The sequence below is a fragment of the Buteo buteo genome, chromosome 27, assembly GCF_964188355.1.
Source record: "Buteo buteo chromosome 27, bButBut1.hap1.1, whole genome shotgun sequence".
NCBI lineage: Eukaryota > Metazoa > Chordata > Aves > Accipitriformes > Accipitridae > Buteo > Buteo buteo.
In genome coordinates, this window is record NC_134197.1 from 9,897,636 (window position 1) to 9,913,737 (window position 16,102).

General features: G+C 43.8%; 2 protein-coding genes across 2 annotated transcripts; both read left to right on the plus strand.

Moving 5' to 3' along the window:
* Positions 1–881: 881 nt before the first annotated feature.
* On the plus strand, positions 882–8,301 carry ARL6IP1 (ARL6 interacting reticulophagy regulator 1). The gene is made up of 6 exons (XM_075058454.1): positions 882–967; positions 3,207–3,340; positions 5,111–5,230; positions 6,146–6,263; positions 6,925–7,009; positions 7,249–8,301. Exons 1-6 carry the CDS (start codon positions 932–934, stop codon positions 7,365–7,367), a joined length of 612 nt encoding a protein of 203 aa, XP_074914555.1. The 5' UTR covers positions 882–931; the 3' UTR covers positions 7,368–8,301.
* Positions 8,302–9,279: 978 nt separating this feature from the next.
* Positions 9,280–13,918, plus strand: RPS15A (ribosomal protein S15a). The gene is made up of 5 exons (XM_075058538.1): positions 9,280–9,404; positions 10,561–10,698; positions 10,884–10,963; positions 12,462–12,547; positions 13,783–13,918. Exons 2-5 carry the CDS (start codon positions 10,566–10,568, stop codon positions 13,874–13,876), a joined length of 393 nt encoding a protein of 130 aa, XP_074914639.1. The 5' UTR covers positions 9,280–9,404; positions 10,561–10,565; the 3' UTR covers positions 13,877–13,918.
* Positions 13,919–16,102: the final 2,184 nt, after the last annotated feature.

Genomic DNA, 16,102 nt, shown 5'->3' on the forward strand with positions numbered 1-16,102 from the left:
TGAGTCAGAAGAAATACTTGTATCCTAGTGCTTTTCTCCCGCGTCTATTCCCGTGCTGCTACAGCTTCTGAAAAAATAAAGCAAGTTGTTGGACGGATGGCAGTTATCGTAGGTAGGTCAAGCAGCGGTGGAGCTCGGAGCCGGAGAACCTTCCTGCGAAGCCGAGTTGTTCCATCGGTTTCATGTAGGGTAATCCGGCAGCGTTGTACCTGTGGACTCCGGGGGGTCTACCGCTGCCACCCCGGCCGCTTCACATTGGTCATGTGCGATAAATACATACCTGTGCTGGAAAAACAGCAACACTTTTAAGTTGCATAAAGTGTGTTGGCGAGTGCCCCAGCTGCCACGTTATTTCGGCAGTTAAGGAGCTACCTGTCAGCCTGGAACCATTCTCAGTCAGAAGGTCCTGTCTCGTTCGTAGGACATGGACACCCAGGGTGGACGTCAAGAAGAGGTGGCGGGTTTAGACAGCACATCCTCTTTTACTTATCTGCCTCACGCGTTCAGGTTCTAGGGGCCAGCCTTTGTAAAACAAAAGCGTTACCCGTGGGAAGTCCTGGCGGGGAGGCGACTCCCTCACCGCCCCCGTGGCGAAGGCTGGGCGGCCGCCCGGGCCGAGCCGGCCCTCACCCCTTCTCCTCACGGCGGCGGCCCCCGCCCCGCTCCCAGTCGCATTGCGACGGAGGGAGGGGGAGGAGGCGCGGAGGCCCCGCGCTGATTGGGCGGCTGTCGCTACTCTGGGCCCACCGGCCAACCGGCGGTCGATGGGGCGCGAGAGGAGCTCTGGGATTGGCCCGCGCTGAGTTTCGAGAAGGCCAATCAGAGTGCCGAGAAGGGCCGCGGAGGCTATAAAAGGCGGCGGCGGCGGCGGCGGGGTGGTGCGGGAGGGCGCGGCCGGCGGGGGGCGGCGGTGGTGCAGGGGCCGCGCAAGATGGCGGAGGGTGACAATAACAGCGTCTACCAGCTGGTGAGGGCTGGGGCTGGGGCTGGGGTCTAGGGCTGGCGCTGGCGGCGGGGAGGTGCTCTGCCTCCCAGTGGCTGGGGAAAGGGCCGGCGGCCGCTCGGCCCTGCCGGCGCTGGGGGAGGCGGGGGAGCCGGGCCTGCTGGCGAGGGCCGCCTCGGCCCTCCAGCTCCTGACAGGCGGAGGAATTACCTCTCTCCGCTCGCTTTTGCCTCTAAAAGGTTCCCGTGCAGGGGTCGGGTTATGCCTTGGGGCCTGGCGGGGGCTGGGTTTGACGAGGCTGCGCTGTGCGCCCTCCCTGGGAGCGGGCACGGCTGTTGTTCTGCTGCCCGCAGGCCAGAGCTCATAAATAACATCTGGCTTTACCTGATGTGCAGGGCTTGCGTTTAATATTCACGTCTTTGTGTGTCAACATCCTTCGGCCCTGTTACCGAATGCTTCAGCGATGCAGGAGAGTGGCAGGAGCTGGATGATTAGCTTAACTTCAGCGTGCCGAGGGTGGGGGGCTTCAATATTTAAAAAGTTAAACAAATACAAGGATAGGTATCTTTATCTCCATGACGGCAAATGGCTGCCGTGGGAAATGGGAGAATCGCTGCAAAAGCATGTGAACAGGTTGAAGAAAGGAAAGGTTTGAGTGCATTATTGATCAGTGCTGTTTCTTGCAGCAGGAAGCTGTACAGCCTGGGAGATGCAGAGAGAAATTGTCAGTAGTGCAGAGGTGGAAGGGAGGCTCGAATTTCTGCAGAACAAGTGTGCGGGGCTATATTGCCAAAAATACATGCAATGTTCGGGAGGGATGCCCCTTATGGAGCAGAAGTTCATATTTATGGAAACTTTATGTTGTTTGATTAATGAAAAAACACTATTAATTGATGGGCTCTGGAATGAAGATGATGTGGACAAAAGCTGACTTAAGTTTTTTCTACCTGGCCCAATGGGAAAACAACTTACAATAGCTGTCTGCTAGGCTGACAGAGGCAGGTTGCTATTAATAACACTGTTATATTCCAGTCTGTTTCTCATTAAATTTTCTCTTGATTGTGATGTTAAATGCAGACAGCCAGAGGTAATAAAGCGAAAGAGTTTGTTGTAAAATGTCTTCTGGAGAAATGCATCTCCCTGCCCCCCCCCCGCCCCGTGGCAGTTTGTGTTTATAACATGAAACAGGTACAACAACTGGAAGGTGTTCAGCAGCTTGTCAGATGGTTTTCTACACCCCACCCCCTTTTTTTTTGGTCCTGAACTGTAGTTTTCAAATAGTTTCCAATGGTATCACACAAGAAAACTATGCTTTACCATGATAACTGCATTCAGCTGTCCTTGTTATTTTAGTGGTGTCAGGCTTCTCATTTGGATTAAGTGTAGCATGCAGTTGACAATGAAACCTGCCCTGCTGTCTCTGCACAGCTCATGTGCAGGTCTTGATGACTTTTCACCTCTTACTACTTGGGCAGTGATCAGTTCTGTTCATGGTTACTTGAGTTTTCTATTCTCTATCAGCTTAATAGTTTCTCCTCAGTGGGACAAGGTACGTTAAATGTGGAACACCTCAGGTGAACTGCATAGCAAGCTGATGCCAGAGCAGATGGGGCCTCCTTGCAGAAGATGTGTAGGGAGGAACATAGGAATAACATAAGAGGAGGAGTTTAAAGGCTGCCTGATCACTGTCCTGGGAAACCTGTGGAAAAATGTTCTTTGTAGTCCAAATGTCATCTGTCGGGTAACTTTCCTCTACTGTGGATTCTGAGTTTTTACCCATCTTCCATATGATAAAAAATTGGTGTTGGACAGCAGCTAGAAAGCTTCAGTTTCATGTGGTAGAGTTGTCTTTGAAAATACATGTATTTTAAATAGTTCTCATGTTGCAATCTTCCAGATGTTGACACTGAAAACTCGAGAGGTTTTAGCTAGACTTTAAAACTTGACTTTCTACTAACCTGAGGGGAGCGAGTACCATAAATGGGAGACTGGGGGAAAACACCTTGGCAAAATGTGGGAGGAGGTATCATTTGGTCTAATAGCATGTGCTGCTGCTTTGTTAAGATCTTGACTATTTTAAAGCATTACTGCTACGATATCATAACTGCGTACAAAGCTTACAACATTACTAGTAATTTAATTACTTGGAAAGATTTGTGACTGGGGTCTTTAATTATGACTTTCTTTTTTAGTTACTTGAAGTGTGGGAATTAATTTGATACTCTGGTTAGTAATAAAAGAGTTTTCTTCTCTTTTTGCCTAGGCTGCAGAAACTGCTAGCTTGGAAGAGCAGTTGCAAGGATGGGGAGAGGTGATTTTGATGACTGATAAAGTTCTTCGCTGGGAAAGAGCCTGGTTTCCTCTGGCACTGATGAGTGTTGTTTCCTTTTCTTTTCTGTAAGTTGCTTGTGGACGGAGCCTGGAACACCATTGCACTTTCATGGCTGGTAGCAAACCTATTCAGTAAATTAGTAAGACACCTTTAAAAAATCTAATAGGAAGGCTCTTACTCCAGGTTCAGTTTCTGAATGCGTGTGAACTTTGTTGAAAAGAAAAATCTTGAGTATTGAAAACAGGAAGTAACACAAGTCACATTCTGCTCAGAGGGGGTGCAGTGCTTTCTGCCAAAGCTGTTTGCCAGCAACGATTGCTGTAGTTTTTTACCATGCTCAGCTGTATGTTCTTCATTGGTGTGTTCATATTCTGCCCTCATCCTTTGTATCCTGTTTCTTAGTCAAATCTGTTACCTTCTTTGGCTTTTTTCCCCAAACCAGCAGCAATATCATTATGGAAAACTTGTTTCCATAGGGCAGACTTTCCTATTCTGCATCTTCGGTGTGGTGTTTAGGATGAGTTCAATCAATTTTGCACAACTTGTTTTTTTTACATTCTTTGTCCTGTCCTTTGAGAAAGGAGGAAAAGGAAAGACTGCAGGTAACTTTCAGTCAACAGAATGGGAGGATGTTGCCTGTCTCTGGATTGGAGATACAGAACTGGCTTGCTGGAGGCACTTGTACGTGCTTTTACGTAACACGGTAGTAGTCAGGATGACCCCAACCTGCCCTGTAGAGATAAGTGTCCATGCCAGCTGTGGAGTTTGCCAGCTGCATGTGGTTTTGGAGTAAGGAGAAGAGGAAAGTTACAAAAATAAATGTTGAACCAGGTGAGGCAGGGATAATTTGTCTTCTGGATAATATAAATTTTATGGTCTTCAGGGGAGGTGAGGGGTATGGAAATCAAATGAAACTGAAAAGTAACTTTTAAAAGAGGTAATTGCATGAACTTCACGGTATTCTGTTATAAATTCTGTGATTATAGCAGGAAAGATCTTGTGTTGAATAATACTTTGAGGAAATAGAACTACTTCAGATTCTCAATTGGTATGTCATCAAAAATGAACTTGAACATTCAGCACAGTAGCAGTGTGCCAGATGTATAGAAAGACTGGTCCTGCAATGGCCTTTACTTTGTCATTTCTTTACTTTTATTACTTCAATGTTTAGGAAGTTCTGTTAAGTGCAAATAAGTAGTACGGGGCATGGCTGAGTGTTAACAGACACTTATTAGATGAGCTAGTTCTTGTCCAGTACCCATACTGCTGTATTTGAGTGATGGCACGCTTATTATGTAAAAGCACAACACTGGAAATTTAAGTCTCCTTGTCCAGAACAGGTTTGGTTAGCTCTCACAGGTGAGACAGAGAAATGACAACCCATAGTGGATCTGAATTTTGTGACTGACTTAAGAACCAACAAGATTAGAGCTTTCTCTCTACCTGGTTATTTCATACGTTCACTCACTCATCCTTCTCCCCCAGTCAGTGTTTTAAGTTCGCTAGATGTCAACTTCAGAGAGAGCAATAATGATGAATTTTTACTTCTACTGAACTTCAGACTATGCTTGTTGTATTGTAGCATTTTCTTATCTTGTGCATTAAGAAAATTGCATTTTTTTATTTGTATTTCTTTGTAATAGTGTTGAAGTACTTAAACCTCTTTTTATTAGTAATAGGAGCAAATTTGGAAATTTTTTTGAGGTTGGGCAAGAGGGTAGGCCTACTGTTTGACATCCTGAGCCAATCTGAAGAGGAGACTAAATATGTCTAGTATAAATACTGAGTCTGAGTGTCTGAGTGTCCAGAAATCATTTGTTACCTTCTTTCTGCAGGATGATCTACTACTTGGACCCATCAGTTCTTTCAGGTGTCTCCTGTTTTGTTATGTTCCTCTGTTTGGCTGATTATCTTGTTCCTGCTCTTGCACCTAGAATCTTTGGCTCTAATAAATGGTGAGAAAAGCTTGATTTAAAACAGCTTCTTGAAGTGTAAATAAATTATGAACTTCATCAAAATGGATATTGGACTTGCAGATATTAAATGATTACTTTACAGGGTCATTGTAGTAAGAAGTTGGCAATCTCTATAGTATATGAAGTGAGGATACTAGCAAGATGTCCTTCATCCTTCTTTTTCTAAAAGATAACTACTACAACATACCTTTATTGTTCCTTCTCTTCTAGAAAAACAGGACTCTTGAAGGAGTAGGCACAGTCTTTGCTCTCCATTAAGGATGCTAGTTAGTTGTGCTAAACTAGTTTTTAGTAATTAATGGATAATAGATACTGAGAACTAAAATTATGAAGAAGGGTATTGGATTATATGTTTGGAAAGAGTGGCAGTAGTAAATACAATGAAGGAAAAGAGTAATGCAGAGAGTATGAATGTGACTAAGTGATTGAAACAGATTTGAAGAAAGGCAAGGCTTATGTAAAAACAGTAAGCTGGAGAAGAACCTTATTTGAACTAAATTTTGAGTTAAAAGTAAATTTTAGTGTATCTGCTTTAAGATGACTAGTGGATAAATGTTCTTGTCTAATAATGAACCAACATAAAAGCCAAAGTAATACACACTGGTTTCAGGTGTGCATTACTTGTGTGTATCACACTGGTATCAGATTAAAATCAGTGGTCTTCTGGTTTGCATATTGTTGCTCTTTGCAAGTCAATTTAAGAGAGTATACAGAAAAGTTACATGGGCAATTGCATTACAATGCTCGATCAAGATAAGGTACAAAACTAAGTGAAGAAAATGCCAGGATGAGCACTGGATAAATTTTTACTGCTGGAAGCATACTATGGGAGATCTTTTAAATTTCAGATTAAATCTTGAATTCTTATTTTTGGCTTTTTTTCTTTAATAAAAGGACTACGGAACAGCAGCAAAGATTTCATGAGATTTGCAGCAATTTGGTAAAATCTCGTCGCCGAATTGTTGGCTGGTGGAAACGTCTCTTCACACTGAAGGAAGAGAAGCCTAAGATGGTATTGAGTTCTAGGAGTTCATCTCTATTGTCTAAAGATTTTATTTGCTTTGTTTTGTCTTAAGTATTTTATCAAGGCACATGTCTGAATAAAATGGTATTTCAAACCAAGAACCGGCAGTTGTGGCTGTGACAATGCCAGTCACACATCTTATTCAAACCTGGCATGGCAAGATACATGATGTTAAACTTGCAATACTGTGCATACCCTTGATATTAAGATAAAGCTAAACTGAGTTTATTAGGATAGATCAATTTTTGGAAATGCAGCTCGTTTCCAGTGTATGTGAACTGTCCAGAAAACTAGATTTTAGTAATGTGTTAGCTTAGGTGCATGAACTACTGATTTACTGTCCTGAAAACAGCTTCAGGTACTATGTGAGGCTGAAGTTGTGTCAGTGGGGATGGCGTAGTCTGACTCTAAGGGATACCTGGACAGAAAAGAACTGGCATCCTGTCAAACTGATGGTCTGAAAATAAATGAGAACATACAATTGTAGACACTGTAATCTCAATTTTAACAAGCCTCTGCATAGGCATCACATGTGGAAGAGCCAGCAAACTTCAAGTTAGTTTTAAGTGTTGAAGTGTTGCTAGATACTGAAGGGAAGGGGGAGAATTCCCAACAGATCTGTGGTAACTGTTCCCTTTTCATTTTTTAGTACTTCATGACCATGCTCTTTTCTCTTGCTGTGGTTGCCTGGATTGGACAGCAAGTTCACAATCTCTTTCTGACCTATCTTATTGGTAAGTGTGCAGTATGCAAACCAGAAGTAACTTTTCTGTTAGCTGTGTGAAATGGTATGAGGCTGGTAGAAGTAAATTTTGTTTATATGTATGGTGATTTTTTCTTCTGTTGCAGGGTTATATTTTTCTGTTTTCAAGCAGTTACTGGACCTTAAGGGAAGCAAGGAATTGCAAGGTGACAGAAGCTTGTTAAAGGACTATTAAGTAATTCCCCCTTTTTTTTTTTTCTCTCTCTCTAGTAAGTTTCTTGTTGCTGTTTCCTGGACTAAACCAGCATGGCATCATTACAAAGTATGTTGGAATGGCGAAAAGGGAGATAAACAAACTTCTCAAGCACAAGGAAAAGAAAAATGAATGAAGACTTAACTGCTGTTCAGTCTTGTAAAAGGTTTCCTTGGGAACAGTTTCAAGAATTTATGTATAATTAAGACAATAGAAGTTGTATTGCTCACTGGCTTTTTTTTTTTTTGGCTCCCTGATGAAGTGAAAATATCACTAGCAACTGCTGTTGGTTTGTGTCTCTTGCTGTGCTGACTAGGGTTCTGCAGCCTGCAGCTGATCTTATATGAAAGTACCTGACCTTTGGTGTACGGAGCTTATTAAGTGTCTTCACCAAACTAAGAGACCCTGTGAATAAGTACCCCAACTGAAGAAACAGCAGAATTGCAATGTGTGATAGCATTTCTGTAACTGTGTTAGTTTCACTGATCGTTAATTTGTGGCTACAGCAAGTATGAAAGGCAGTTCTGAAAGCTTACACTTCTTGGAGGCTTGTTACTACTGATCCCTGTGGAAGGAGGACAATTAGCTGAATAAGAATGATCATACCTGAGGGTGCATGCCCAAAAGCAGGGCAGAAGGTGATACCATTGACCCACTGAATCTGTTTGCTTTTTATGGCTGCATATAACAGATTATCTGTTGGATAGGGGTCTGGAATATATAAATTTGTAGTTCAGTTATTTAGCTGTAGCGTAAACTTCAACTCATTGCACTGAGACTGTAGAAAATGAGTTAAGGTGTGTGTTACCTTAACAGCTGATTGTTCTAAAAACTGCTGTTGTCATGGAGCCATGTAGCACGTTTGGTGTTATGAATGTTGTTGTCTATATACAAAATCACCCTGAATATGCTAGGTTTGTCTCTGTAAATAAGCCTGTTTGAATTGTTTGTGCTTTTCTATGACCTCTCCCTCCTTTTTTTAAAACTGAACTTTTTTTCTTTAAAAAGCTAAAACCTGTGTTAATGCATTTTAAAAGTTTACTGTATTAAAATGAACTCTCTTCAGTGTCTATTGTGACTGTTGAATAGGTAAATACAGACTAAAGAGAAACTTCTTGAAGACTTGCTCTTTGTGAATGTACAGAAAGTTGTGCAAATGTGTCTTTCAATCAAGAACTGGGGCTGCGAATTGTGTTTTAGTGCCATGTGGTAGTCGGTGCGCAGCGTCCTACCAGAAAAACACCTTTTGTTGGAAATAGCTCACTGTAAATAGTAAAAATTTATCAGCTGTGATGGTACGCTGACAGCTCCCGCTGCAGAGGGGAAAGGCTGTAACGTCATCCGTAGTCGATTGACGCCGATAGAAGTGATGGCTTGTGGACAAATCAGACCCATCAGTAAAACTTGTGATGGATCTGAGGCGCGGGGAGATGCTGCGGCTTGAAGCGGTTATTTAGAAAGCGCGCTGCTGAGCTGGCACAGCCGGGGAGGATCCCCGGGTATCGGAAGAGACGGGGTGACGCGCTCAGCGTCTGCGGGAGCCTCAGGGCTGGCTCGGGGTGCTCTACCTTTGCTGTTGCGGTCCCGAGAGCCGCGTTCCCCTTCTAAGTTAAGACTCGGTGGAAGCAGAACCCATCGCTTGGCGCAGCCTCCTTCACCTCAGACCTTCACCTTCCCCGCCTGACTCCTCACCGGGCGGGGCGGCTGCCCCTGCCAAAACGCTGGGCGTCCCTCCCTGGCGTTCTGTCTGTGGGTGGGCGGTTTGCTGGGTCTCCCCCCTCCTGGAGAGCCCGCTCTCCGCTGCCCGGTTCCTTCACGGGGCTGTGGTGGGTGTTCCGCTGGCCGGGGCGGCCTTGCCCCCTCCCCGGGCTCCTGGGAGCGCGGCCGGGGCCGTGGCCGCAGGCGTTTTGGCCCTCCGGCCCTGCCGTAGCCCCGCCTTAGTCGCGAAGCGTTCTGGTTGCCATAGGAACCCGGGCAGAGGCGTCGCTCCGGAAGTGCGACGTGCCGCCCTCGGCCAATGGGGACCGCCAGGCCTGGCGCGCGGCGGGTCCCGACTGGGACGTCAAGTCTCGCGATCTCGCGGCGGGCGCCGCGCACCACCTCGCGCCCATGGCCCTCCCATAATCCCGCGCGGGCGCCCGGCCTCTTCCTTTTCCGCCATCTTGCTGCACCGGTGAGTCGGGGGGTGCCGCCGGGTCCCGGCTGCCATCCGCCGCCTCCCGGCCCCATCCGGGCCCGGCGGCCGCCTCCGCCCGCCTCGCCGGGGCCATGAGGCTGCGCCCGGCCGGCCCGGCCCGTTTTGGGCCGCCGGCGTCTCCCCTAGCGCTCTCTGGAGCCTCCGGAGTGCAGGGTGGGGGGAAGCACCCCCCTGCCCGTGGCTCCGCTCTCCGCGGAGATGCGGGGCGGGCGCCGAGGGCGGGGGTCGGCACGGCAGCCAGGTCCGGGCCGGTGCTGTGGGAGGCCGGGCTGGGCAGGGCTCGGGGGAGCCGGGCCGCGGAGTCTGCGGGCTTCGGGGAGCGAGGATCGTGCGGCGAGGCCTGGGAGGAGGTAGGGGAGGGCTTGGGGAGCGGGCGGTGGGCTGGTCCCTGGGAGAGGAGGCGGCCCTCGGGACGGGGGGTCTGCCTGCCCTCGCCCCGTGGGCAGCAGTTAGCCAGGCCTGCTCGTTCGGGCGTCCCTGGCTGAGTAGTAAAAGCCTTCGTGTGCTGCAGGACCTGGCCACCTGGGCAATGGCCTTGTGGGCCAGTCAGAAGCACTGTCCTGGCGGTGCACTGGCTCTGTTAACAAGTGGGGCGACAGCATCAAGTCTTGTCATCCCTTGTGGTACTCGGGGCGCTCCTGTCTTTATCACGAGAACGCAAGAGTTGATTCCCAGTTTCCTTTCCGGAGTGCTGCGTTGCACTTGTGTTCTGCAGGTTTTTTGCAGATAAGCAAGCTGAGCGGCGTCTGTTCTGTTTAATAGGATGTACGACCTAGTTTTTGAGTAGGGCTAATTCTGCATCACTAGGTTTTAAAGTCCAAAACGATTGACCAGGGAAAGGTGTCATACTGATGAAATGGTGTCTAGATGGTTGTTTTTAAATCTTTGTGCGTGTTGATAACACTAAGTTTAAATAAGTGTCGGGTTTCCTGGTTTGTTATGATAGGAATTCTGTTGAACATACCCGAGTGTGTGATTTGATCTGCTTTCTAGCTTAAGAGCGCTTTTTAAGATTTAATGTAACTTTCTGTCAGTCTTACTAGGTCTAAAATTAGCCTCAAGAAAAGGGCACTGCTCAGTATTTCTGTGCTGAAAAGCTGGTGTATGTAACTGCCTCTTCTGTTCCCTGCAGGCACCATGGTGCGCATGAACGTTCTAGCCGATGCTCTCAAAAGCATCAACAACGCAGAGAAACGTGGGAAACGCCAAGTTCTCATTAGGCCGTGCTCCAAAGTAATCGTCCGGTTTTTAACTGTGATGATGAAGCACGGTAAGTCTAGAGTGCACAGCGCTGACTTGTTTCTCATCCGTTGTTTCTGTGGATGCTGTTAAGATGCTTTTTGACTAAAAGCAAGTCAAGGTGCTTGAACTAGTTTTGTACAACAGGGTTAATTGAGTTGTAGTAACATAGCTAAGTATGATGTATTTAATTGTCTGTTTGCTGATCTTTTGTAGGTTACATTGGTGAATTTGAGATAATTGATGATCACAGAGCTGGGAAGATTGTTGTCAATCTCACAGGCAGACTCAACAAGGTAGGATTTGTCTTCCTGAATTCAGTTCTTTAGGAAGGTGTTTAAATGAGACTTTTTTAAATGTTTGTCTGCTCCGGTTCTGAAAGAATTACTTACAAAGAAGGTAGTATTTATTGAATGAAAATAATATGGATATTATCAGTGGTTATCAGATGCTTGTTAATTTTTCTAGATTCATAGTGATATGGTTGACTAATTACATTTTGGGTAAACTCTGAATGTGTAAGACATTTTCAGGGAAGTCTGCTTGCAAGTGCTGTGTGTTTCTCCCTTTGAAGGCTTTCTGGCTACCTAGTGATTTCTCAGTTTCTTTGATGTTTAAGCTATCTAGAAGACTTGTCTTAAGAGATAGGAACTGAGTTGCTTTCCAATTGATGTTTAATACCTGTAAATGTTGAGAAAATAAGCCTTTCTGCTGCTGCTAGATTGGCTTTGCTTGCAGTTGAGGGAAGTTGAATGTTAACGTTGATTAGTGTTTTTTAAGTTCCTGGGGCATATGAAGTATTCATGTGTGTTTTGGAAATTTTTTTAATGCTTTTGTCTCAGAATACTGAGCTGGCTAGTTCTGTGATGACTTGCTGTGCATCATTGTTTCCAATTAAGCTATTCAATTAAGCTTCTTTACTAAAGAAATAAAAAAATTACTTGGTCAAAATATGTTGGGTGCTGTCTCCACGATGAAAAAATACTGCAGCTGAAAATTGAGTGTAGTAGGCAGCGAATTCTGATGCCACCCAAATTACTACTGTTTCATGTCTGTAATAAAAATAATGTATGTCAAGTTTGAGTATAGTGTTCCTTGAACTCTTTGGGATAATTTCGTAACAGATCTTGCAAGGTACAGCTGGATATAACATTTCTCTCAATAAGGGAGCAGTTGTTTGTTTCAGAAAAATGTCCGTCAGTGCAGGAAGTGTACTTCTGGTCTGCTCTTGGATATTTATTAAGATATTGAAGCCAGGGAGGTAGCTGGAGGTGGTAGTAGTGGTCATGGTCAGTAAATAATACGATTAGCTTGAAGACTTCAGTAACTTTTATGCATGTTAATTTCTCCATGTTTAAAATCTACAGGTATTTTTTGCTAACTATTTTTGATGATTAGAGGTAGAATATCCCTTAGTAATCACATCGTTTTTGATGATAGAGGATGCTTAATAATCTTCAGTGGTTTATAGTATGCTTTTATGCTCTTGCAGGTCTAGCCATTAATTTGTTAGTTTAGCTTCAGCAGCAGTGTAAGTCACACTGTTTAGACAAGGAGGAGGAGGTAAGGCTAAGGAAATAAAAGCTGAATAGCTGTGTGAGTCTCAACTTACCTGAGAGAAAGCGCTTTTCCATACTGTGGGTAATGGGGCGTGCTTCTTGGTATTCTAATCTTTTGTTGCCAAAAATATTTCAATTGCAATTGTTAAATTCCTTCATTCAGTGAGCTGGAATGACAAAAGTACTAATCCAGTTTATAAAGTTCTTCTGTTTGTAATGGAATTCTGTTTTATAGTGTGGTGTAATCAGTCCCAGATTTGATGTTCAGCTGAAGGATTTGGAAAAGTGGCAGAACAACCTGCTGCCTTCACGTCAGTTTGGGTAAGTATGGAGAAGATTTAAATAAATGTTGTATGTAAAAATGTGGTGGTTTTTATTACACTTTCATACTGCCCAAGTTGGATTCCCGTGACACCTTTCCTCTCTGATCAGTCTGGAGGTAGATAGTAGTCTAAAAATCCATCTCCAATATAAATGCTCTTTTTAACCAGTTTTAAAGGGGCACTGCTAAGCAAGGACCTATTTTTGCTTGGCTTTGGTAAATCCTGCTTTCACCATTTCTACAGTTTATCGGGAAAATAGTTTTTTTCTCTTACTCGTTTTAATTTTATTAGTAGCTGTTTATGGATGGGGGAGGAGTCATGTAAGTTACCAGGTCAATGGAAGTAGGAACTTCCTGATTGTGTATGAATTGATTAGATACTAAGTGATGAGAGACTCAGAGCCTCTGTTAAACAAACCTCCACAATGTAGAAAATCTTAGTATTATGCAATGTTTTTCCTTTCCAAAATTCACTTGAGTCAAGGGTAATAAATCTCAGTGCCTCAGGATGGCAGAGCTAGAACAGTCTTCAGAGGCTCAGCCAGTCTGTCCTGTCAAAGGGAGGATTAACAGTTCCTTGTCATTTCTGTTCTTAAAGCTCCAGTGATAAGCCGCTTGCTTTAGCTGTACCTATATAGCTTACTAGCATGTGTTGTCATATTTTTAAGAGTATTTATAGAGTGGTAGGACAAGAGGTTCTCAGACACGAAGCTGTGTGGATGAAGTATGCTGATAATCCATATGTTGGCATTAGCAATGACTAAGGCTGCTTCAGTTGTCAGTCCAGATCCAGATATTCATCTGCATCAGTGCACAGTGTTCAAAACACAGAGACACAAAGCGCTCGGAGTTGAGGAGCTGTCTGGCACCATGGCAACTCTACCTGCTCTGAAGAAAAATGTCTGCTTAAAGTAGAAGCAGACTTTGTCTGGAAACTATAGAGTTGCTGCTGCTACAACAGCTGAACTGACTTTACAGTGGGAATGCGCAAGAAAACTTCTTGCTGAGACTTATGCAAATATTTGGGAACAGAAGCCTATAAATGCCTTTGTGTGCCGCAGAGTTGTGCTTGTGAGAGGAGTTTCTTTTTCATTGTCTGATAACCTTAGTTCCGCTAGGCCTATTCTTACAGAAACTAATCTTACTATTGTAATACAAAAATGAAGTTAGTGCTGTCAACTCTGCACAAGCATAGAACAAAATGATAAACTGAACGTTTGTTCTTTCTTAATAGGTACATTGTACTGACAACCTCAGCTGGCATCATGGACCATGAGGAGGCTAGGCGAAAACACACAGGAGGCAAAATCCTGGGATTCTTTTTCTAAAACTTGTAAAAAAAGAGGATACTAATAAATTGTTCAAATGGACTCTGGTGTTTCCAGTCGGTATTTTAATGACTTCTAACACTACTTGAGATAGTGCTTGCAACAGGCAGCTCTTCAATAGTGCTCAAGTTCCACCTTTACTGCAAAGGACATTCAGGTTCCGTGCCATCCCTGGTCACAACTTGTATTTCTGTTAATATAACATACTTTCAATAATTACCACTTGAATGACAGTTACAGGTCACTACACAGAATAGCCTCAGCAGAGGAACTCTAATGTTAAACTACATACTCAGCTATCATGTGGTGGGATTGCCTCTTGGCTGTTAGATACATGCGTCTCCATAGTTACATATATGTGACTATAGTTTCACCTTTTGGCTTAACAATAGAAGATGCCTTGCCAGAAGGTGTGTCCTGTTTGTGGTTTAGAAAGTTACGAGATGTAGGACTGTGGAATGATTAAGATGGTTGAAGTCTGATTTCAGATCACAAACTTGTTCCACGTCTTGCAGTGTAAGGAGTAGCTGAGGTACTGAGGTGAATAATTTTTTCTTCAAATTTCTAGTTTGAAAGTCCTTTGAAACATCAGTTTTGGGTAAGGCAGTTGCAGCTGCTTTGCATGTTACCATGAAGATGTGACTGTTTGAGATTTCTTTAAGTTACTTTTTGGAGTGCGGAAGTAAGGGTATCTGAACCTACAGGTAGTGAATGTTTAGTATTGAATGAGTTTTTGGTCTTTGTTTCAGGCATCTCATGCATGACAGCATAATGTACTTGACCATTCAGAAAAATCAACAAATTTCTTTCAAAGCAGTACACAGAGCAGGTGACTACAGCTGAAGAGCTACTTGCAGATGGTAGAGAATGAGAAGCAAGCTTCTGGGCTGATTGTCTTGTCCTTTAACAGCAGTTGGAAATCCCTTGCCTTATTTCACTTCGGAGTCTTTATTAGGAAGGATCCTATTCAAATGTAGCAAGCCTGTTTCAGCGCACTTTAAAACAACTGTTGAATTTGTGGTCCACCTGATACAAACATTTGGAAACACTTTTCCTTCTTGGCCATAGGTCCTGATGCTTGATATGTACACTTGCTTGAGTTAAAAGTAATGTGCTTGGAAAGTGATACTTCATCACACAGCTTTTCAGAGAGCCTTAGGATGGAAGTGAATGTCTTCAGGCATGAAGTCTTTAATCTCTATAGCTTATAACTATGTAACCTGTTTCAGTTCAGTCTGTTACTTTTTATGGAGAAAAGGAGAAGGCGATACTGCTAAGCAAACAGGTCTTACCTCTATTGTAGACAAGCTGCACAGCCTTGTCTAATGTGGTGGCTCTTCTGAGGAACAAGAAGCTAGCAACAGGGCTGTGAAAGAATGCGTGCAGTTAGTGTTCTGGTGGTACACACTAGCATCCCATAATAGAGACTTGCAGCTTGACTGAGAAGAACAGGGGAATAATAAAAAAGGCTAGTTTACCTGTTTTGTCTTAGTCACATGCTGGTTAAGGTCACAAAGTATGGATTGTAGATGGCATCAGAATATTCAAATGTGATGAGTATGGTTCTTTGATTTGAAACAAATTTGCCTAGCTGAAGATAAAGAACTGTACACGGGATTACAAAGAGTAGTAACGAAACTAAAAGAAGTCTGTCTTGACCCCTTTTTATTGTCAAATCAAGCTGGTTGTTACAGGGTTGGGGTTTTTTTCCTATCCTTAATGAAGATAATTCTGCTGTAATAAGCATGGATACACACATGAGCTTTTGTATTTCTTGCTCAGAGTAACTCTGAAGATGGTATCAAGTTTCCACTGGTCCTTTTTGAAAAATCTTGATTTTTATCAGTCCAGAATAGAACATGTTTCTGCTACCTGATGGAAGAAGGCTTCAAGGCTTCCTTTAGATGAATTCACTATGGCTTCAAGTTCCCTGCTAGTTTGACGTTCATGTTTTAAACCAATTTTATGTGGGACATGCACATCAGTTTTTCTGAACGAGTTTACCTGTATATGTCCTTTACTACCACAGAGACTTCCAAAGGAAGAGAATTTCTGATATTCTCAGTTGACAGACCAGTTGGGAATAGACCGTATTAATTTATTTCACAAGCCAACCCAATGACTCTTGTAGAATTATTAACTGGGACTTAAGAGCTCCAGTGTAAAAAGAATGACTTGGAGGGAAGCATGCAGCAGCAGATGCACCTTTTCCACAGTGTATCTTAA